Genomic DNA, 24,507 nt, shown 5'->3' on the forward strand with positions numbered 1-24,507 from the left:
TCAGTTCAAAGTCTCTCTTGTACCTCGAGCGGTATGTATTTTAATATCTTGATGAGCGAGTTTACGATTCAGTCGATAAACGATAAAGACACGATAGAGTGTTTTCCATCCCAGTTGACCAACTCTTCACCTGGAACAACAGGCAGCGACTCTCCTCCAGTGCAAAAAAAAAAGGAAGTTGTGTCCAACGGGTGTTTGTAAGCGAACGAGTGTCCGACCAGAGGAACGGGAGGAGAGAGGGCCGTTTTTTTGTTTTTTATGGGGGCTGCACGTGTCAATCTTTTTTTTTTCTGTGAGTTTTCTGTGAATAGGCATCGAATGACATAACAAAACAAAATATATATATCTGAAACTATCTACAGGCGCAAGAGTCTACAGTCATGTTGGGGTAGACTTTCAGCACCACATTCTTGTCCTCGTCGAAGAAGAGGATGCTGAGGGAGGACATCTTCTCCGGGACGCAGCACGGCTCCGGGATGCCGGGGACGACGCCCACCGCCCGCACGATGCTCTGGATAGTGGCGTGGTTAGAGGGCTTCAGAGCCTGCAGCGGAGGGACGAGACTGGTTACACAGGAGTCAACGTGTACAGAGGAGAATGTGTTGCACAGGCATGTTGTATTGCAGAGGTTCAGGGTTGATGCTCTTCAATTCCTGATGGTTTAGTAGCAGTTTTGTTACATAACTTCCTTTTTAAAAGATGCACTTAAAGATAATTTCTAGCAACGTAGGTCTTAAAGCCACTGTTTTGTTCTTTTCCGAGTTAATTGCCAAGATCACAGAAAGAAGACTGACAGGGCTTTAAAAAGCGGGCAGACATTCAGGTTGTTTTTAAACCACATTTACAAAATTAATTTGGAAGAGAGACGGCTCACTATCGGGTATCATCGATACTGAAAATTAGACTTTAATCGGGTTAATAGTTCATTGCTATCAACTGCATTGAGGAGGAACTAATTTCCTCCCCACTTCCGTTTGTTTTTGGAATCCTAGTCCGGGTCGAGGGCGGGTCAAACAAACACAGAACCTTCACCCAGGAGACCCGCTGTTCTTGTCCCGCGTGAAAACCAAAAGGTCAAACGCTCTAAACTTATTTTCCAATTGACGTGTGCAACGAGTGGTGTTGTTGCGTTTTACTTTGCAACGTTAATCCCGTGTTTTAAAACCACGAGCGTAATCCGAGAAATCTGTTTCTCCGAAAAAAACGCTTGACGTAACGATGTTCAGGGCGTCCAACGAGCAGCGAGATCTGCGTCTCTTTCCTTTTGCAGTTCACACACCTGATCAGCTGCTTCATGCCTTAGCAGGATCCAATAAGTGACAGGGGCACCTTTTACTTTTAATGGTAGCTATTTAGCAGCTTCTAAAACTTTAGCCTGTCAGAGCGGGGGCCAACATCACAGGATCTCCGGCACAGAGCCTTCAGCAGCGGGAGGAGGGCGCCCCGGGCCCTCCTTCTGGGACTAATTACGAGCGACTACAAAGGCCGGCGACTCCGAGGTAATGAATTAAGTGGATGGATCTTGTGCATTCCGGCCGTGTTTAAAATACCTGTGATGCTATCTTGTGTATGTGGGGGGTGGAGCTGATGTTTAACAGGTTTCTTTATTTCTCTCACTTCTCTGGAAGTTCTTTCAAAAAGGAACCAAGTTGCTTCCTTAAAGGTGCGTGTCTGTTTTTTGCGAGCATGCGGATATGGTTTAATTGAATTTTAAATGTTGAGCTCAGCCACCTGCCCCTCAGGAAGTCTTTTTCATCTGAGCTGGATTATTTGTCACTTTTAGATTGCATCGTCTGTAGTTTGACCACTTTTTGCTGCATGTTTAGTAAAGTCTGACTTCACTTTGGACTAACCTTTTCTTTATTCTTTTCTTAATATAAATTGAGTTCTCATGTGTATCTTTCCAAGATTTAATAAGCGTGAGATAAACTGGTGGAGATAAAAGCATGAGCTACCACTCTATCCTGGAAGTTGAAGATGGAAGCAGATGGCACACATTTATGTCAGTTTCTTTGGCATTATCATCTATAATACAAGACAGACCGGCTTCAGGGACTTCTGATATTAATGTTATCCATTTACATAATGTATACCATACTTGTTGAGTTCTGGCGTCATAGCGTGTGTGTTAGTGCATCAGTTGTTAATATGTATCTGAACCAGACCGTCTAAAGCACATTTATATAAATATTGTCGTTGACAAAACAGATTAAAAAGCTGGCAAAAGAACTGAAGGTTTTAAAACTGAGGTTCAAATTGAAAGAAACAAAACCCGTTGAAGATCAATGGTTCCCAACCCCTTTGAATTGTGATCCCCAAAGACCCAAGGCAACGTCCTATTGTCACCCACTGGCACAAGATGCATTTGTTTCTGGTTTTGAATCAATTCTAGAGGCCTAAAAAAGTTAAATAAACCAATAAAAAAACCAATGTTGGTGGAACATCTGGAGTGCTTTGCCTGCTTTCCCCTCACTGACCCCTCAGGTGGGTCAACCCGTGCAGAAGTGCATCACAAGATCTCACCTTCGGCATGGGGAACTGGCAGGACCCGGAGCAGTAGTAGGCATCGAACGACTTGGGCGATATAATCCATTCGCTCCATCCGATGTCGGCGAAGTCCACTTTCAGGTACCTCCGAGCGCAGTTCCGGGGCTCATTCCACTGCTTCTTTCGCGCCTTTTTAATCGTCTGCTCGTCGAACTGCAGCAGGGGCATCTTGTGCCGCTGGTTCTTGCGCGTCTTTTTGCGCGGCCGGCGGGCCTGCTTGTTTTCGAAGGGCTCGTACGGGCTTGCCTCGTCCCACCCGGGCGTCTCGTACGGATACTCGGGCCCCGGCAGCTCGTTGTTCTGCAGCGGGAGCAGGACGTTCACCGAGCGCTTGCCTCTGGGTGCCGGCGGTGGCGGCGGCGGCTCTTGTTCCGTGTCGTTTTGCCGCTCGCGCAGTCCCAGTTTTTGGAAGCCGTGCGAAATGGAGGCCTCCCCTCCCACCGGGTGGTGCCTCTGCAGGGTGGCCACTACGCTCTCCGGTTCCGAAATGGCCGAGTCGTTGGCGTAGACCAGGATGTAGGGCGAGCGGTCGGACAGGAGCTTCTTCCAGGGCTGGGGCCCTTGCGACACCACGTCGATCCCAATGAGCAGCTCGTCGTGGTGCTTGGCCTGGTCGACCACGCGGGTCACGTCCTTCCACTGCCAGGAGATGAAGTCCCTGTAGAGCGTGGACACGTTGAGCCGAAAGTGTCCGAGAGTCCTTATCTTGTTATCCACGGAGGCGAAGCTCCAGATGACCATGTGGATGTGGTTGTGCCTCCGAGGGCCGTGGCGGGCACAGCCTTTGGAGCGGGAGCAGCGGGTGCTGTTTTGAAGGTCTCCGATGTAATAATGAAGAGTGGCGGACAGAACGTCCTCGGACTTGGTGAGGGAGGTGAGGTTGAAAATCTGCAGCTGCTTCTTGTTCATCGTACCTGTGCATATGATGAATGATATCATTTACACAGCTGTACATCAATTTCACCAAATTAATTGAATACACATCAACAATCACAATAATATGTCAGTATATATGTTTTTACTTGTTCACCTGAGTATTCATCCAGAGTAACCATATTGCCTCTGGGAAAGTATATACTATTTAAATTATTTAAACTACACAACTGATATTCCACTCATCTCCCAGAACTATCCGCATGGTGGCATTCAGAGAGGTGAGAAAAGCTGTTTGTGATTTGGCTGAACTGACCCTTTATGTACATTCGGACATACCGCCACCAGCCGATAAGAGGCAGTATAATCTCACAAACTCTGACCCGATGTGTGGAAACTGGTCGTCTTTAATGCTACGCGCGTCCAAGTGATAATAACACAGCGTGGCCTGAAAGCAATTTAGAGAATATAAGATTTAAAGTTATTAGCAAAAGTCCCTTAGTGGAAACACTAATAAAAGGCATCTTAAATGCAGAAAAGCTCACTGCGGTGAAACACCTCTCCAATGCGTCCGCAGTGTGCAGGCAGGCTGGGCAGCTGCCAGATGTTGGCTCGAGGGAGAAAGAAGAGGGGGTTGATACTATTTTACAGTGAAATCTCAATGTGAGAAAAACAAAAGGTGTCCGGGGGAAAAATAGATTTTGCATTCAAAGATCTGATGCGGAGTTTCTGCTGCCTGCGCGGGAGGAGAAGGGCAACAGGTTGATCACAGTCCCGCGACTGGATCAACAGGTGTATCTCGGTTTCAGCACGGGAATGTGAACGTCACCAGTTTTCACGTTTAAAAAGAAATGCTATAAAACCGAAACCAGGATAACAAACATGTTTATTCTTAAATGCTAAACGGCTTTTTCTTAATTGCCTAAATTGCGCACACATTCTGCGACAAACGCACCTCGGTGCATTTGTAAAGTGCAGATTATTTCACTTGAATGCAGAAGATGTTACCAGATCCAGTATGAACCAAAATGTATACAAGGCGTGTGCGTAAAGCCCTCTAACTAAGTGGTGTTACGTGCGTAAAAGGTTTGGACACCTACCCCAGTGCGCCTTGAAGCTGCGGACGGTGTTTCCGTCCTTGAAGGGGAACCCAGCCCGGTTGTACTTCGCGTAAAGCATCTGCATGTGTTCCGTCATTGTATCCTGTAAAAGCAGATCCAGCTCGTCTTTCACGGGCTGCTTATTATCTTCCGAACGCGTAAAATCCACCTTTCGTCTGTCGGGGAAACTGTCCGTTTTCAGCATCGCGCAGTATCCAACGCACAGATAACTCCATCCGTACAGCAGCACGACCACAAACTGAGAGTGGAGAGCCATGCTGGACCCAAAAGCAAAGGTAGCAGCAGAGTCAAAAAAAGTCACAGTTGTGTGAAAGCCTAGCACGTTTCCAAAAAGTGGCACCTATCTCCAAAAAGACATATCATCACCTGAGGAGTCCCCTCTTAGAAAATGATACCATCACCTTTTGACACCAACCACACAGCAAGAGAGGGAAGGTGGGCAGGAAAAAAAACAAGGGTATCCAAGTATTTTTTTTGTAATTTGGAAAGTTGCAGGTCTAAACGTGCGACAGTCAGTAAATTATCAAAGTTCCGGCGCACAGCATAAGGTGTAACGGAACAGATGCGGCAGAACTAAGCCGCTAAAACAGCGACGCTCTTGGTTTTGTGTCCAAACTCCGAGTTGATTTCAGGACCAGCGGCCAACCGTCCTCCCGTCTCAGCTTTCATTGAAGGTAAAGCATGTTGTGCTTGGTATTATAGGACTTGTGGGACCAGCTGGGTATTCCTCTCACTCACACACACACACACACACACACACACACACACACACACACACACACACACACACACACAGAGAGAGAGAGAGAGAGAGAGAGAGAGAGAGAGAGAGAGAGAGAGAGAGAGAGAGTTTCCTGTTCAAGATACTTTTACGCACATTCAGCCTGGGGACAAATTATCAAATGTTAACTTGAGCTGTTTTGTCAGTTGATTCGAGACGGATCTTTAAAAAAAAAAAAAAAAGTTTTTATTAAAAGGACATTCCGCCGATTTATTGAGGTGATTATTTTTTGGGGTGGGGGGGGGGAGGGTATCTGGGCTGCTGCCACAGAGCCCCTCCGTGCGTAATGTTCCACTCCGCAGAGCTGTGCGTCTGGGCCGCGCTGCTGAATGAGCGGGCTTATTGTCGGCATTAAAGGCTCTCTCCCCTATTTAGTTTAGTTCAATGGGGTTAAGCACACACATCCTGTACCATCACGGTCCGATCCGGATGCTGTACTGTGCCCCCCCCTTCCAAAAAAAAAAAACAGCCCATCCAGGCGGGGTTTAAACACCCAGCCACTGGGCTTCTCTTTCAGGGGCACTCGGGAGGAAATGATTAGGGTATTTCCCCGCCCTTGGACATCTGATGGCAATAATATTAGCATGCCATGTCCTTCATAGCAGTCAACTCACTGAGCAGGTTTAACCCCTTCAGCCGGGAGGAGATGGGTAGCAGAGGATCAATTTAAACTGCAACAGAGTGAAGTCTGGAGCTGGAGGCCAGAACCTGAATCAGTGCTCAGTGCTCCCGCCAGACCTGCCCTGTAAGATATGAAGGAGATAAAAAAAGATCCATCACCATAACTTTGGAAGACACCAACTTGCTGTGTTTAACTTGACTGCAGAAGCCGTAAAAGTTATTTAAACAATCTGAATAAAGGTGAATTAGTGCAGTTGAACACATTGATGGATGACGTTTTACATCCCAGACACATGTATCGAATGTATGAATCCAGGTCACTAATCCTTTAGTGCTTTTGCACAACTCTCATCTCTTCAAATTTGTGTCAATGCATAACTTTTCAAATGCTGCTGGTTATTAATGCCAAACGCATGAAGACAGTGTTAAAACTGAGGCCAACCTTCATGAAGCGACATGAAATAGAAGAAATACTTCAGCCATAAAATGACCATGTATATGTCAATTAACTTGGACAAAACCAAAAGCGGACAATATCTTTAAGGAATTGAAGTCGACAACAGCGAAACGATATCAAAACACCTCGTTAAAACTCACACAACTCCTGCAGTTTCAGAGAGAAAAATAAAGTAATCTTGAAGAATTCACGGGGTGAGGAATCAATATCCAAATTGTCATTTTGTGGTAGAAGTATTCCTCTGAGCTTGTTTTAGAAGACTATACATGTAAATATCTAGGTGCCATTATCCACCTCTTTACCTCATGTTGTGTATATTAGCGGCGAGTCTGGCCTCAAGCTAATAAACCACGCTTCAGTTAAAAGCCCCGACAGCTTAAAAGCCCAATAAAAGAAATGAAGAGGGGAAATAACCATTTAAATGAGACTTTATTGTGGAATCATTACTATTTACAGACACTAGTTACAGTCTGGGTGAGTTCCAGCAACTTGTGTTTTTTTATATATATTTTTTTCACGTTTGGTCTTAAAATGTAGCGTTGCATGTTGCTTGTTCGTCAATCCATCTGTATTTTAAAAAGTGCATATTTCATTTATGTGCACATCTGCTGTGTTGAAATCCCACTCCCAACACAAGCATTCTGCTTGAAAATGTATTTTTAAAGACACGCAAAAACAAAAACACAAAGAGATGGAGAACATTACATCAAACACCCAGTTAATCACCATGTTTCTTAAAACTCCGGAAGACTTTCACAAACTTGTGTCATCATCACCCCAACACAGGCCCACGACTTAGAAAACACCACTGACTAAGAAAACCCTAAACCCCATTCCTCAAACCCCTACTCTTACGGAACCAGAACCCACATCCCCGTGTCACCACACATATTGTTTCAATGAGGCTAACTGGGTCCGACTCAGTCAAAACAGACAAACAGATGCAGGCGGCTGAGCTGCATTAGAGGTTTGTGTTGGAATTAACTCATTTGTTTAAAACCTCGTAACTTTCAGAAATAAATTGCGGCTGAATGAATGCGAGCAAATAAGCACAAAGGCATGTTCCACTTTGCCAGTTCAACGGAATAGCTCAACATGTTGGAACATTTTGGTTTATTTGCGGAGAAAAAGGTAAAAAAAAAAAGAAAAAAGATTCAAAATGATTCTCCTGTCTTTGCATTTTTATGAAACTACAGTCAGGAGACAGTTATCTTGGCATGATGGGAAGACAGGAAGCAGGAGGGGGCTAGCCTGGCTCGGTCTAAGGTTAAATAAAAAAATCATATTATGTCTTGGCTGGGAGCGCAAAGACCCCCCTCTACAGGAAGAGCGCTGGGCTTTGAAGCCAATTTAACATAGTGACCAAATTGTGTAATTACAGCTTCCAGGTCTGTCACATGACATCATTGACTTACATCGGGTCTTTAAATCAGCTGATAACGAACACATGAATAGCTTTTTTCTTCTTTTAAATCATGAGGTCCTCAAAGTTGTAAAATGCACAATAAGATGAAGCTGGAGGAGGCGGAGCTAAAGGACCAAGATCGCCCGGAAGATACGAGTAATTTCATCTGAATTTTATTCTCAGAAGTGGAACCTTTTGTGCTTCATGCGGCACTTCAGCAACTCTCATGTGGGCCCAATCCCCCAAACCCTGTTTCAAGTCTTTATGCTAAGCTACGCTAAGCTAAGCAGCTTCTGGCTGTAGTTTCATATTTCCCACACAGACACAAGAAAGGTCTCTTCTCATCATTCTTCTTCTAAAGACTATTATTTTTGTTGCTCTTCATGCCATTTTTAGTAATGGTATCATAAGAAAACTACGTTGTCGTCACTGTACATCCGTGCAGGACTTTGTTCTAATACAAATACTTTACATTTATATTTAGATCTTTATTTAAGTGTTTTGGGAAGCAATTTAATGAATGGGGAACATGCATGTTTCCTTCTGACTAAAGGAAATTATGTTTCTCTACAGTAAACAGAAAACTAATTTATGAACAAATAACAAAGGCTGTGTTATCTCAAAGATAATCTTACTTGTGGTGTTGCTGATTTTTGCCATGTGTTTCAATAACAGAAAAAAATGTAAATCAAAAGGGAGAAAAGTAGCTAAAAGTCTTCTGCACCTCCTAAATAATTCCTAGAGCAGGTTATTTGCAGAGTTGTCTTCCATTTAAAAAAATACAAATAAAAAATGCCACAGTGAATGACTAATATGTAAATGATAGACCACTTTGATGTCCTGTAAAGTGTGTCTTACATCTGGGAACATGCGGAATGCTTTAAGCCCATTACCCATTCTTCCAGTTGGAGCTACCGCAGCCTGGGGGAGGACATAAAAGCAAACCCCCGTCATCTTTCAAAGCTCTTACGCCTTTAATTTGTTTAGACAAACAGCCCGAAACATGCCAGGAACCGAACGAAGGGACGACCCCGGGGTCCCCGAGCAGGTCACCATTCCTTCGGGAAACGTCAAAGAAATAAGAGCCAAACTGGGTCTTCACTAGGTGGAATATAGAATAATTAAAACATGAAATCACAGGTTATTTGCAAAGTTGTCACACTGGTCCATCCACTTCTTCCCCTGGGAACCCTCCGTTTAAAGCCACTCTCTTCACTGCAGCACCTCCACCCAGATGGCATGCATGATATGAGGGCAACAGATTGTAAATGACGGTGCAACTACAGCAGCTCGGTCAAATTAGAGGCTTCCAGCGCTCTCCAATATGAGCCATGTGTACCGACGTGTCGGCGGCGGCCTCTGAAGCTCAGACAGTCCTGATGCTGTGGTCGTAGATGACGGCATGGGTGTAGAGGTCCGACTGCAGGAAGGTCCTGTTGGAGTCCTCGCCCGGACCGGCCTGGAACCCGGCAGAGTGAGAGCAGTTAGAGAAAGGCCCGTTTAGTCCATAAAAGTGAATTTCCACCTTTGCTTCATTTGCGTAAAAATGAAGATTTTTGATGTCTGTATGTTTAGTGTGCCTGAATGTGTGTTTATGTGACAGTTTAAACTTGGAATGTCATAAAATGTAACAAGTCAAGTCCTTTTCTCTTAACTTCTTTTCTTTTTTTCCTCTGGAATGGAACATTTTTGTCTCAAGCTAACATTTTCAGCCTGTGTGAACGCAGCAATTTCCCGGCACCTCTTGTGCCTTTCCATCGGTTTTATATACATTTGTACCTTCCTCTAAAATTTGCTCCACTGTCAGTCTAAACACACAGTGACATGTGAGGTTTTTAAAGCAACATGGAGCTATTTTTGACTTCTTTGGGGCTAGACACTCTCCCAAAGATACCGCTGGCTTTTCAACATGTTAGCAGATACCCTACTTAAAGCTGAAACATGTGACTGTTAACAGTGACAGAGATGAACGTCCTCGAGGGTGGTCCGGAAACATTTTACATTTCCAATTCTCCTCTGCAACCTGCCGTTACCCATAACACCCGTCTCTGCGTTTGTTTGCAAAGACATTTACAGGCATCTTCTGAAAGGCATAATTCCATAAGCTAGTTGCTAACTTTTTTCTGCCCGCCATTTAGTGCTGAGCAGGTCGTGTAAATCTGAGCTTGTTAACTGAAAATAGCCACCGACCATGTTATATCAGCGGTAATTAGAGCCAGGAGAGCCATGAGACTCAACCACACAGTGCATGTTTAACCTAAGAGCCCAAACTACGAGTTAAAAGAAGCTACAAGAAGATACAGAGTTGGTGCTATTCTCTGAGTGACTTTGGAAAAATGCAGGACATCTTTCCCATGTCAAGCAGTCATTAGATTCGATGCTCAACATGATCTCATTCCTACACGTCATGCAGAAGCCGCTATAAGTAACTGTGATGACGCCGTGGGCAGCCTTTTGCGTAGTATCTTGATGAAGAATGTTCTTGTGTGGTTAACGATGCGAAATGATCACGGTTAACGTTGTAACACGGGGTTAACGCTGTGAAACAGGGTTACCATAACACAGAGTTAACACTGTAACACGGGGTTAGCGCTGTGAAACAGAGTTTACGCTGTAACACAGGGTTAACGTTATAACACAGGGTTAACGCTGTGAAACGTGGTTAACATTGTAACACTGGGTTAACACTTGTTATGGAACTAAAGCTGTGGGCATGTCACTCGTGTGACATAACGCCATCATGTGTCGTCAGTTCCTTGAGTACAACTCCAGTATTTCTTAGACCAATCCAGCAATGGTCTCTATTACCATGAACAGACTTTCTTAAAAAAAATGTAATTCAAATTTGAAAAATTTGAAAAGCTGACATCAACAAAATGTTAGTTATTAAACAAAACCTCCAGATATCCAGAGGACATCTCTTTAGAAGTATATTAAAAGGGAGGCCAAGTGCAACATTATTTGACAGTGACTGTAATTGTTAATTTTCCAAGATGTTCCTCCGATTGTCGAATGGGACACGGCCCCACCACTAAGATGTGAAGCCACTACCAGCTGGGAGCATTTATTCAGGACTAAGTGTGTCAAAAGCTTCCAGTGGGAGTGAGATCCATAGCCAACCATTACACTCAATTTACACTTTTACCTCAAACACACTTGTGGGTGTCCTAATAAGTGAGGCGGTCTTCCTTCACGAGTTCAAAAGAGTGTCATTAAAAATATGGCAATAAAAAAAAAAAATTCATTAAGACACATGCTGGATAAACTAAATGATAAGCAAACTATTTTTATTTTTTTTACAGAAACTAAAGTGATTAACACTCCAAGTGACTTAAAATTAGATTGAATCAAGCCATTGTCATAACAGAAATATGTCAACCCCTCAAACCCCCCAACCCACTTTCTGGCTCCGATAGAAGAAGTGGTCACGGTACGGCAGAAAAACAAAACAAACCACCCAAAAATGAGTTGAGGCAAAGCCTTGATTTTTGGAAAGGTTCCCACTGTGGATCCGTGACCACACGAGCAGCAGCTCGTGAGCTCATGGTGGGTTGGAAGCCGGATTAGTTGTGCGCTGCCGAGCCCCAAACAGGGCCGAGCTGAGCTGGGTTCTGGTTCTGGGCACACGGGTGGTTTGCTGTGTCTGGCTTCCTGTGCCTTCCTCTTGTGTTTTTAATAGACGGGCCTGGTCGGGGCGGTGCTCGACCGCAGCTAGAACACTAGGCTGCCATTTTGGCGCTCAGCCTCAAAAACGCAGTCCCCACAGCTCTGTCTGCAATTTCAAAATAGTTCAACCCCACGCCAACTACTTCCCTCCCCCCCCCCCCAGCAAAGAACTGGAGTGAAAAAAAACAAAAAAAGTCTGTCAGTCGTTATTCTTCCAGGGCCTCTGTCAGACTCTGAGTGTGGAGGAAGCACCTGTCTCATACCCTTGATCCTCCGTTCTTTGTGCAGGTGGAAATATCTTTCCACACAAGGGAACCAAATGTTTGATTAAGAATCGTTTCTTTTTTTTTGTGGGGAGAAACAGTTCTTCGAGGATTGTTGTGAACATAGGTATTAAAAGAGAACGCCCACACAACCCCAAAAACTGTGATTGTGAACCGTGATTGTAGGGTATAGGATCAAACTCTTGGAATTTAAAAGGGTTCTCCGTAGAAACCCATCTGGGTGGCTCCTTGGCACCCTCAGAAGGTGGAAATATCCTGTATAGAACCACCATAAAGGATTACCTGAAGAATCTCATAGGGGGATTCTGGGGGAACCTTTCACAGATGGTTGTAGGTATAATTAATGTTGGGTTTTAGGTTGAACATCCAAAAGGGTTCTCCTATGAGGACAAGCCGAAGAACTCTACATGGTTCTAGTTAGCACCTTTATTTCTAAGAGTTTAGGTTCCCTGAAAAATTACTTTCAACATTTGTCATTTTCGGGCAGACAAACAGGATGTTGTGGGTACATGGCAAGTCACCTGAGCCACAGAGACAACAACATTTGTTTTCAAAGAAGTCCTGGTACACTTTTACAGCCGGGGAACAGGTGAACTGATCTAATTAGCAGTGCCATTTGTCTCCCTGGGGCTTAAAAACAAAGTGGGACAACAACAACAACAACAACCTACCAATGGGTCCACATTCAGAATCTTTTTGTCCATCTTGTTCTTGAAGAGAAGGCCGTTGGGGTCGTCATAAATCACCTCAAAGTTTGGGCTTGAGTTGGACGTGGACGCCTGTGTCTTCCAGTTGTAGTAGCTGTGTTGAAAAAGGTAAACAGTAAACGTTAGTTACTCGATGCAGTGGTGCAGTGGAAGCCATCCCTCTCTCACTTTTGGAAGCAAACTTATTTGGAAATAATTATTTGAAAAGATTACATTTTTGCTCTTTAAAAAAAAAAGTATAAAAAAGGTAGCTACATGCCACACAGTAGGTTTGTGTTGCAGTGGCTGTGTTGCCCGGCCATTTTGGTTTGTTTTTGCTTTTGTGGGCCCACACAGGCTCGTTGCTTCACAGAAACGCATACAAATAAAAAGAAAACATGTATTTCAATGAAAGGATGCCTGCCACCAATAGCATTCATGCCGGGTGGTGACATGGTTATATTTCTAGTCGAAGAGTTTAAAACAGGTCAGCTTTGAATGAGACACTATGTGAACCAGGAACCAGCAAATCTGTATTACCGCTGACGTTGCAGTCTGTCGATCCCTAGTAGCAGGTGCCAGATGATTGGCAATCATTTGGAGAAATTGACTTGAGTTTCACCTTCATTTTTTAAAAAGCGTCAAGAGTTTTCTTTTATGTTGGTCTGTGATTGGCTTGTTCGATTACTGCAACATAATACAGATTACTACAGGCTCTGTTTTCCATTTGGTTGATGGTTGACTCGCTGCAAAGTCTGTAAAGGTTCAGTTTTAACTCTTTTGAATGTGATACAAAAAATATTTTAAACTTGGTTATAATACATGTGTTTTGCATAAAGAAGGAAAGACAGATGCTCAGTGCTAGTGGTGCATACTGCCTGAACATTTGGCATTCTGCTTTTTTCACAAAATCTTTCCTTTATGGGCTCAGACAGCAGGACGCTTTAAAACAACACACTAGCACCACACCGAGGTCACGACTTTGCATGTTTCACGGAAGAAAGAAAACGTCACGGATTAAAGAGCATTGCACAGCAATTGTTATCGTATTGATATTCAACAGCAGGTCATGAAAGATCTTTGCTTTGCAGAAAAGAAAAAGAAAAGCAGCCTGCAGAGTCAAGTATCTTTTGTAAGAGAGGCTGAAAGGTAAGAGGTCTGTTTCCACTTTTGATTGTGAGAGTGCCGTGTTGGAAAAGGCCAAGCCAGGCATTAAAGTAAAGCTGTGGCTAATAAGCAGTGGAAACCAAAGAAAAGGGTTGAATTCCAAAATAAATGACCGATTCATTTACTGCATCCGATTGGAGCACGCTCTACTTTTAGGGTTTCTGTTATTCTTGATACAGCAGAGCAATAGTAGTGTGACAGAGCAAAACATATTGGACCTTCAGGTCACATTAACACATTTAGCGTGTGGATCAAATTTTGGATGTGATTTATTAACATGTGCTATTTAACTTAATTAGGGAGCATTTATCCGTCTCACATCATCGATCGAGCAAAGCTTTTCTGGCAGTTTGTTGAAGAAAAGACAAAAAATCCACAGCAGCGGGACATTTTCTAGCCACTAAATTGGCAGATCTTCTCTCATTGTTGACGTGAATTACGAGGATAGTTGGAAGTGAAAACACCTCATTTAGGGAGCGTTGACTACTACATTGTTCCCACGGTAAGTTTGGATTCATCTGAGAGGAAACAAGGCAAGGAGACCAAAGACGCAAACACTTTGGTTAAACTTTTGGGGTCAAAGCAGCAACACCGAAATCCGTCTCGGGACTTGGTCAATGGTCTCTTATTGTCTTGGGCCAACATTTTTTAATTTCAACAACACACCAATAAAGTTTCGTGACTATATTTCGTGACACGATCGCGGTGACAAACTCTGTCCCCAGACAGACGGCCAGGTGTTTATAATTATATTTCTGTCTCAAAGTAATTCGTGCTCCAGTCTGCACACACACACACACACACACACACACACACACACACACACACACACACACACACACACACACACACACACAGACTCACAAGGTGAACACAATAAGATGGTTGATAATGGGCCAGATTGAGCTTTACTGCCCCATCTGTATTTAGTTGATTATCTAAGTCTCAAACTACTTTTTTCACGATATTGCCAAAATGAAAATCGTTTTGCTATTGTTCCTGTAATGGGTTTTTTCTTTTTGTGAAGAGCTATGATAGCGGTAACACAATTCCACATGTCACACTCTTCGACGCGCCAAAGGTTGCTCTAGCGGGCCTTCGGCCTGTTCCCCAGTAGCAGTTTGTGGTCCAAGAAAAAAAGTTGGACCTCGGGGAGGAAGCTCAGTGTAAATCTGGGAAGAGGTATGCTGTGTTGGGGAGCGGAGAGGGCCAAAGCTGCAGCAGCGAGTTGTAAATATGGGACCATAATATAATGGAGCGTTGCCAAGATGCTGCAGGTTATATTTCCCTTACTGGAGCCAATGCATGATGAACAGCAGGTATAAAGTATTAATGACCCACGCTATGTAAAATACAACTCAAAATGTTTTCATTCACATTGAGAGAACTTTGCGATCTTTGAAATATATTTTTGGGTTGTTTGGCCAGCGTCGAGGTGTTTTCTGCGGGATCTGTTTCAGAGGTAATCTCTCATGGCACATAAAAGTCCAGGTTTGCAAACATCGATTTGCATCCGAGCCATAAAAATATGTTCGGACTGCAACATATTAAGCCCGCTCGCTACAAATTATAAGCAAAGACATAGTACAAGCACTATAAAACCGTACCCATGTGACCTGTCCAAAGCCTACAAAACCCCCGATGGAGTTTTGGGAAATGTAAATACATATTTTTCAGAATGCTTTTTTTAATGACCATGAATACGGCCAGCATATTCTAGCCAAAAGCAAAAGCGTCCGACATTACTGCTGGGATTCTGGCAATATAGTTTTCCTGGATTGGTCACTTTTCATATTCCCTAAAACAGTTATTCAGAGTCCACCTCCATGCTAGCCTCTGATGACTCCATTGAATCCATTTGCTTTGTGTCTTGACTCACAATTGAGTACTTTAGACTTGAGTCACTTTCATTCTTTCCCTGACAGAATTACACTCGTCTTGATAGACTTTAATTTGATACTTGACCTGTTCTCCTCTCAAATGACGAACTTAAAGGTCGAGGACTTTTGTCTTCCCCCTCTGGCCGTGAGAGTAATTACAGAAACACTGTCATCACATGCTGAAGACGTATACCCTGCAGGTGAGTTCCCCACATCGCCCTCTGCCTAAGAAAGGGTTGTCCTCGCCATCGATTGCTTTCTGTTTATTTCCCTTTGGTCCTTCCTCTGAAAGCGGAGTTTCCTTTTTTTAATCTGGAGCCTCCACACCATACTTTTTTCTTGAGCATTCCTTAGGGGTTTCATCCATATAGCTTCCGCTACGGTCGCTAAGGTCCCGCCCACTTCTCTCCCCCTTTAGCTTCAGCTGGTTGACGATAAGCACATCACCGGTGTGCCAGTGCAAAATACGGAAGGCTTTCCCTGGAGACGACAGGCTCAATCAGCATTGTGTGGACTCGTTTGGAAAGAGCTTGAACGTAACGGACATTCGTTTACTATTTGAAGGTTTCACACTCCAGCTTTAAGACTCCACTCGGCTATGAATTACTTGACACATATTACTTGAGACTTAACTTGAACTTGTGTCGACTGGCTTGACTTAAGACTTGGTTGGGTCTTGGTTCAGTCTTGATGGACTTAAAGTTGGGACTTGACTTTGACCTGTTTGGACAGACTTTAACTCGGGATTTGACTTAGACTTGTTTCCAATGACTCAAGACTTGACTTGGACTTGTTTGGACGGACTTTAACTTGGGAAATTAATTGGACTTGTCTCCAATGACTTAGGACTTGGATTTGGGTCAATTGACTCGACTTGAGCCTTGACTTCAAATTGTCTTGATTAATGTGGACTTCTCTTAGACTTGAGACTTGACTTGGACTTGGCTTACATCACAATATCTAACGACATTGACTGCGTTAGTAGATTTCTTACCAATATCGTCAACCACTAGTCGACTCTCCTGTTTTTAATCCTACAAGACGCAGTAAATGTCAAATGAGACGCCGGATGCCATCTGATGTCTCAGATGTCAACCATCTGCTGCCAGCTTTAGAAAGTTATCCGTCCCTCCAGTAAAACATGTGAACAGTCCAAGCTGTGTGGGGAAATACACTGATGCATAAAATTATAAGGTATGATCGGACGAGAGGTCTGTCATTTTTATTTTTAAGTCGCCAACATAGCTGAGTAAAGCAGCTTCAGAATAGACTGCTGCAATGCCCCAAATATGAAATACAAATTGAGGTTTTTCCCTTTAAAACTCAGGGGAAAATGATATTGTCTGAGACTTCCTTTCAGACACATGCATACTTCTTCTCTTTGTAAATTTGACCTGACAGCGTTTCAGTGTCTATTTATACCAAAATGCCATACAACAATTAACATTTTTTTGGCCGACCACTTTTATTCCATGGTGAACCGCTTACTTTTGTAAGAGAAAATGGGACAGATGTGAGATATTTTAACACTGAACATGAAAAAGACTTGACGAAAATGTAAGAGAAAAAAAGAAAAAGGAGTTTTGAAGCAATGCCGAGAATTTCGTTTCATACGTTACTTGGATGTGTTTATTGGACCCGCCTCCACTTGCCGTCCCATATGAACTGTCACCCGGGGCAACTAGCTGCACGGTCGTTGCACATTTGGTCACAAAAGAGCGCTCCAGCAGCTGGATGGCACCACACCCAGACACATGGACCAGTAAAAGTGTGAGAACCTGGATTTGGTGGAAACAATGACGGGTGCTCCCAGCACCGGTTCCTGGTTCCCTATATGCATTCAACCCGGCTGTTTGACACGTGCACTGTGTGTCCTTTCACTTTCCATAGTTACCGTGCATAGCTCTATTGTTATCTCCAGGCGGTCATTTTTCCAGGGTAATGTCAACAGTCTCATTATAGGGCTCAGAGGAGCTGGACTCTCCGCGCTGGATGATCTATATCATGAAGAAAGAGCAAATACCTTGCATGTGTATTCGTTCAGCTTTTCTTTTTTTTCTGTAGCCGCTGAAGAACACGCGTCCCGTAACTGTTTCTGAAGTTAATGTTTCCAAAATGTAAATCACAGAAAAAAAGCCCCTCCAAGGTGTTGAGAGGCCGGAGTGAAACAAGTTAAATTTACTGTGAAGCGCTCTGGGGGAGTCACGGATGGCCTTGTCCAGTTGGCAACACCATTAATATCTATATCTAACCACCCACCAACACACACCTTTGCTTTGTCATTATCTTTGGTTTGATGGTTTCTGGAAATGTGTTAATTTTAATTTAAACATTTAAAATACAAGTGCGTCTGTCACCTTCTGACAGGTGGAAGCTTTGGTGCTTTTGAGTTCATGTTTACATCGTTGTCCCATTTTGTTGTTTACCAAAAAAGAAATGAGGGAAAATCAGATTCACGTAAAACATGACATTGACTGAATATCAAATGAAAATAAATAAATAATGCGAAAATCTGACTGGAAAAACAACATATGCAGTGTGTATATTCTGGTGCGTAATGTTTTTTTTCTCCCTATTTTTTCCCATTTTCTAAACTGTCAAATGTCCCTAAAAAGATAAATCAATGTGTCAATTAATCGATCAATTGAAAATAGATCTGCAGAACCTTATATCATCAATTAATCGTTCAAACAAAGTACTAAACAATCTCTGTTTCCAGTTTTTTAATGTGCGGATTTGCTGCTTCTTTATTTCAAATCATTGTAAACTGAAAACCTTTTGGATTATAGATTATATTTGGATTATATGGTCGTCACTTTGGCCTCGAGGAAGTTGTGATGAACATTCTTCATTCTTCTCAGGTTTTAATTTCTACGTTAATCCTAAAATATACACAAGCTGCTTATTTTGAGATGATTCAGTTTGCCATCAGGTCGACCATCAAATCTACACACAAACGCACACGCACACGCACACACACACACACACACACACACACACACACACACACACACACACAGACACAGACTAGAGCCGCCATTACATAATGCAGTGACACAACTGGGTGCTATAATCTGAAATTCCATTTGACCGGAGCTCAACAGGCTAATAGCACCTCGACTGAGGGAGGTCAGGGGTCAACCCCCTGATTGTAAAAAAAGGGCCTAGGTAAATACAGGCGACCCGCCAAATGCCTTCACTCATGTTTTAAAAAATGCACACTAACGTGAACGTGGTCCCTGATAAAGAATTAGTTTAGTTTCACCGTCTTTCTTTAAAATGGCTGACATCATTTCACAAGATAAATTGATTACATTTAAGCAGCCAACATGGACCGAAAAAGCCCGTCACACTTGGCAGGAGGTCTGTGATGATCGTCTACTGCTGGTGGAACACAGAGTTAATCCATCACACACGGTCCAAACAGCATCGGCGCTGAGAACAAACAGCCCGACTGGATTTAACCCCCGAGGTCCCCGTGTGTGAGCCATGTGCGGAGATCAACACAGCACACGACACGGAGCTTGAGAATATTTTCTGAGTTGGCGATCTCCTCTACGATAGAATATCTCCATTAAAAGCGAGGACACGATGCCTCAGGGCCGGGCAGCCAAATCACCTCCCCCACCACCCCATGAGCTGGAACAGTTTTTACTCTTTTTTGTATTAAAAGTTAATAAAATGGGACAGCAGTGCAAATATTTTTACTGTGGAAAATGAAGCCAGACACACAGGTGCATTGCAGAGGCTGAGCGCGGAGCCATGAGCGGATCCTTTCAGTCTGTCGCCAAATGCACGCAGGAAAGCTTTATATGAGCCAGAGCCATTCTATGAATAACGATAATGTATGATATCGCTGACTTCAGAGGGCCGGTGTATTTGTTTTATGAAGTCAAGAGACAGGAAACTGGATGAGAATGTTTTTCTCTCGCAATAACAAAACAATTTAAAGGAGAAAAAAAAGAATCAATTAGGACTTCCGTATATATGTCAGATGTTGCCCAGCCTCTTTCAAAAAGAAAAGAAAAAAAGGCTACGAAACACGGACTGAAGAGGGAGAGAGAGATAGAGAGAGGCAGGAGGGAGGGAACAGCCTGAGTGCATAAACAGATGGTCACTTTGCTGGGGGAACATTAAATAGACATCAGAGATGCTGTAGGCACATCTGGAGTGGCAGGAAGCTGGGTGCACAGAGCTGCAGATCTGTGGGATAATTAGATGAGGGTCAGGACTTCAGTGTGTTCATATGTATGTGTGTGTGTGTGTGTGTGTGTGTGTGTGCATTGGAAGCTCAGTAATAAGTGATACGTTATAGTTTAAGCAGTTGTTTTACCTTAAATGTGCAGGGTCAGATATTGGTTAAATTGATTAAAGGCTTGGTAAAGTTGGTCAATTCAGTTGTCAGAGCATGAACAAAGCAGCAAACAACTATCGTCTCTGTGATTTAGTGGAGCATTGTCTAGGATGAAGACATCTGTGTGTGTGTGTGTGTGTGTGTGTGTGTGTGTGTGTGTGTGTGTGTGTGTGTGTGTGTGTGTGTGTGTGTGTGTGTGTGTGTGTGTGTGTTGTAATCCGAGCTTCTCTGTGCTTTGTGTGCATAGCCGGGCTGGCTGCGCGTGCATGTTAGCATGTTAGCATGCTAGTAATCTGATCAGTAATCTGATCTGTCAATCAAAGCTCTGCTCGGAGTTTGGAATGCAGCTTGCTTAAAATAGGGCTGGGTATCGGTGCTCAATACCGTGAAAAGGTATCAACCGGAATGAATCGGTACAATGTAGTATCCACTCTTCTCCAGTCAAACGACCAGCAATCGATCCATTTTGTGCCCAGATCGAGATAAAAAAGTGACTATTTGAAATATTACTCTATTGGGGTGAGTTTCATTCAGAGTACTGGTATTAGGTATTATAGTTATATATATATATATATATATTTAAAAAGAACTTTAACAGATCAGATTAACATTTGTATCTGAAAAGTCTCTTAGAGGAAATTGTTTTTCAATTGGCAATTATCTCCACATTACATATTGTATTTACAAAATCCTGTCAAGAAAAGTAAAAGTTCTATTCGTATTATTACCAATTATGGCTTCTTCTGTGATGTGGTTTTTGTGTTATTAGTGGCTTCTTCAACGTAAACCTTTTACAAATGCAACAAGGACAATGCTGTGCTTGATTTACTTAAAACTTACTTTACTTCAAAGGTCAGAGGCTCAAAACATATGCTTTTACAAATGATGTTTATATGTCCCACCCACCCGGTGTTCCTGCTAAAATAAATCAAGCTCAGCGTTCTACAGATTTGTTTTGCCCCTCACTGCTCTTACAGAGTCAATGCAAAGATCCCGGAGGTGACAAAAGTCCAGGTGAACAGTTTAGAGAAAGAAAGCTGTAGTTTCTATTTTTGCAACTGACGGAAAATTGCAACAAACTGAATTTTGAAATGGTCAAAAAGTAGTTGAAAAGTAATCCAAAAAGTTGGAGTAAGTAAGGTAGAAAATGGAGGGAAGCTGTTCACATAATCCTGTCCTGAATTAAAAAAAAGAATGAATCAAAAAGGTAAAAAAGAAAAAAAACGCTTGATGTGTTAGTCTTCAGCATCCAGTTTGTGTGTTTGTTTGTTTTCAAGTTTTTGCCAATTACAGAAAAGTTGTAATGTCAACATTTGTTTTCCTCACCATAACCGCTGGAGCAGAGACATGTTTTACATTTTACATTATTATTATTCTATTATTAGACACTGCAGACTGTGGACGTGAACCTATCCACCCTTCCTCGCTGGAGGTGGGAGGTGGAGGCCGGAGCTGGCGCTGGTGTCGCTGCTCTGTGTTCTTTGTGGCCATGGAGGAGGAGGAGGAGGAGGAGGAGGAGGAGGGACAGGACTCAGAGTCCTGCGGTGGGAGGTTTAGTGCACCGAGTGGGCAGCAGCTCCAGCATCTGCTCCCTCTTAGCGGCAACCACACTGGGTGTTATTGTTCCCGACAGAGATGAAAAAAAAAGAAGAAGAGGGGGTGGGGGGTGAAAAGGGGAGAGGTAGCAAAGCATGCAAGGTTAGAAAAGTTGAAAATAAAGACAGAGAGATGAGTTTAAGAGTGTGAGAATAAAGAGACAGAGAGAGAGGGGTGTGAAGTCAGATGGAGGAAGACCCATGTGTGGGGGGGAGTGAGGGGGCGGGGCCTCATAAAAGCATCATTAGGGAGTCGGCTGCACCTTCAGGCGTTCTTGCCCAATGACTCACATCTACGGCTTGTTCGGGCTTCCACTCGGCGGAGAGGATGTCGGGTTCAAGGCCACAAGCCGGGGTTTGTGTGTCAGAACACGAGGTGAGAAATGGATTCAAAAAACAGAGCGTCGCATGTCTGACACTTTGGTTTGAAAGAAAGAGGGGAAAAAAACACTTCCGCAAATAAAAAGACAACTTTCATTCTTGTTGTCTTGCTAATGCTGAAGCAAAAACCAGCTGGTCTCATCCGGCATTTGTGGCTATGCCTATAAATATATATACATACAAATAATGTGCCTTGTGTTTTTCCGAAACCTCACTGTTTCCAGTGAAAACAGAAATGTTTGCAAGTAACGAGCGGAAATTGACACGCGTTGCTGGACCTTTGTAGGAAAGCGCAAGAAAAATGAGTAGTGAGTTTTCAACAGATATCAAATGAACCGTTTTATGAGGACGTGTTGCACACCATATAATTATTCAAGAGTGTTTATAAGGCTCTCTGCTTACTTCTGTGATGTAAAAAAGAAAATTCTGACTGACTGGTGTCATTATTGCCATTCTTACGGTGCGTTTTCTTTTTGTCAATTCTGTTTAGGTTTGTTTTACAAGCTCAGCTTTTTCTAGTTTATGGCCATTGTCTGTACATAGATCACAACTTTCCTAAATATATTTGGAAGTACGTGAGTTAGACAATATTGGGCAAACTCCTCATTGAATTATACCCCGCATTCGTAGCTCTACCTAAAAAAAAAATCTTAACCTAGTATTTTGGAAAAAATGCACCGGGCAAAACAGCCCGGTGCGCCCGTGGAGCGGGCCTGCGTGCGCAACCGCAGTGACATTGATGAGCTGTGAGACTCCGCGCAAGGCACTTAAAAGTTGAGAATATTTCAACTTTTAAGCGCACAGAAAAAACGCTCGAAAAACGCGTCGCGCGGCATTTTGTTATGTTTGCCACAGGGAAACAATGGTTTTGCTAGATATCCTACGAGCTGTACGAGGATACGTTGCTGTAGTTGAACCGTCAGCAGTTTTTACAAGAAAAGGTCTGCATTTCACTTCCAAAGTCTTGGATATTACGGTCAAGCGGGGGATTTGTTTACAACCTATTGTAACCTAACTAGACAAGACAAAGCAAAAGGGCTAATTCACCTTGAGAAAGAGGTTTTAGAGAGCTTGTTCTGCCGGTGAGGTCACACAGGGTGCACGTCATTTGGCTGAAACCTGACAACCACCATGTAAACGCTCGCTCTCATTACTCGTCTTGTCGTGTTTGTCCTCATGGGATTTTTCACACGTATCTGAAATGTTGATAATATGTTACTATGCACGAGCATGTGGAATGTGGGAATGGTTTTGGCTCCGGTGATTTTGCTGACAGCTCTCCGTGCACATGCGGATCTCTCCCGATGCACAACGAATTACAAAGAGGGACTCGATTTTTTTTAGCTTACACCTGTAAGGTCAGCAGTTCGCTTGTGGCTTGGCCTGGAGTTGTGCGACTGGCACTGGTGCATGCAGTTGTTCAAAAATACAGTACTGGATATATCTTGGCTTAATGGGTCAGGTTTAAAGCGCCTGAAAACGTTTTTTTTTTTATTTAAAGCAGCCATGTTCAGATTTGTTTATGAGATTATAGCATTTATTTTGATTAAACTTAAAACTGCACTGATTAATATGAATATTTATCAGTAACAGTGGATTTTTATAAGTTGCTTCATCGAACCCCCCAACAACAACTTCATTCTAACACTTTAACTGTAATTATCATGTTCATTATCAATTAATGTCATTTTAAAAGTGCTTGTCATTGCTTGTCCAACAATAAAACATTTGTTTTTAAAAGATGTTGAATATTAAATGATCTAAAATACCAAGTCTAGCGAGAAGACGTACAAAAACAAATCAAATTGATGGAGTAAATACGTATTGAGGCCCTCAATCGGGCAATTATTTGATGTATTTATCCATCAATGTGTCTAATCCTCACGACTATACGATACATTACATTTATCTGGGGTGACAAATTTACTGCACAATAAAAGACGAGGACAATCTCACGGGTCTAAGCATCTGATTCATGTCTGTCTGGTCCAGACAGGTTCAGCACTTTGGCAGCGCTGCTCAGCTTTACTTCAGAAGTGTATATTTATTCCACATTCTCGCTGAGGCCACGAGGGGGCTGGTGCTGTACATTAACTACATGCTGGCCCTTTGCTAGGCCTACATTGGTCTCTCATGTCAACCCAAGTCTTTGATCGTGCATAATAAGATTTCCTTACCCTTCAAATCTTGTCAAAACCCACTCGAGTCGAGGCCTCCCCCGATCGACATGGACTCGTTACAATGGAAGGAGACTTACCATAAATCCGAGCGTCTTGGCATGAGCTTCTTCTTTCCGCTGAAATATGGTTCGAAATCTTGGGTCTTGAGTCTGTGGGCGTAGTCTATATAGCCAGATACTTCCTGTCCAAGAGGATTATGATCCCTTATGAAAATGACCGACTGTAAAGAGAGAAAAAGAAGGAAACCCTGTGTAAATAATCATGGCCATCAAGCTCCTCCTGAGCAAAATCCAGGAAGGCCAATGGCACTTGTTAAAACTTGGAAAGATAGAAGGGATCCGTTACAAATCCTCCCACTTTGAAAAGACAAAAGCTTGTGTTGTATGGTTAGAATCCGAAAAAACAAATCCAACTAATGTCGTCCTGCGTCGGGCCCCGGTGCTCGCCGAGGTGGGCCGTCTAAAGAATATCCTGCGTGGGACTCGGAGCCCAATCCTTCGACTTACAGT

The 24,507-nt window shown here is 43.1% G+C and overlaps 2 protein-coding genes across 2 annotated transcripts in view; both read right to left on the bottom strand.

Moving 5' to 3' along the window:
• Positions 1 to 352: 352 nt before the first annotated feature.
• Positions 353 to 4,797, bottom strand: bmp3 (bone morphogenetic protein 3; the record flags this gene model as incomplete). Its single annotated transcript, XM_079221737.1, has 3 exons — positions 353 to 544; positions 2,524 to 3,461; positions 4,521 to 4,797. 3 exons carry the CDS (start codon positions 4,795 to 4,797, stop codon positions 353 to 355), a joined length of 1,407 nt encoding a protein of 468 aa, XP_079077863.1.
• Positions 4,798 to 9,171: 4,374 nt separating this feature from the next.
• The window catches only part of cfap299 (cilia and flagella associated protein 299), a gene marked incomplete at both ends in the record, with an annotated part of 72,431 nt that continues 57,095 nt past the window's right edge, over positions 9,172 to 24,507 (bottom strand). The window contains 3 exons of the mRNA XM_079222550.1: positions 9,172 to 9,264; positions 12,427 to 12,556; positions 24,076 to 24,218. Of these exons, the coding sequence (XP_079078676.1) occupies positions 9,172 to 9,264; positions 12,427 to 12,556; positions 24,076 to 24,218 (366 nt within the window). The remainder of the gene's footprint in view (positions 9,265 to 12,426; positions 12,557 to 24,075; positions 24,219 to 24,507) is intronic.

This window comes from Taurulus bubalis, assembly GCF_910589615.1.
Source record: "Taurulus bubalis genome assembly, chromosome: 8".
Taxonomy (NCBI): domain Eukaryota; kingdom Metazoa; phylum Chordata; class Actinopteri; order Perciformes; family Cottidae; genus Taurulus; species Taurulus bubalis.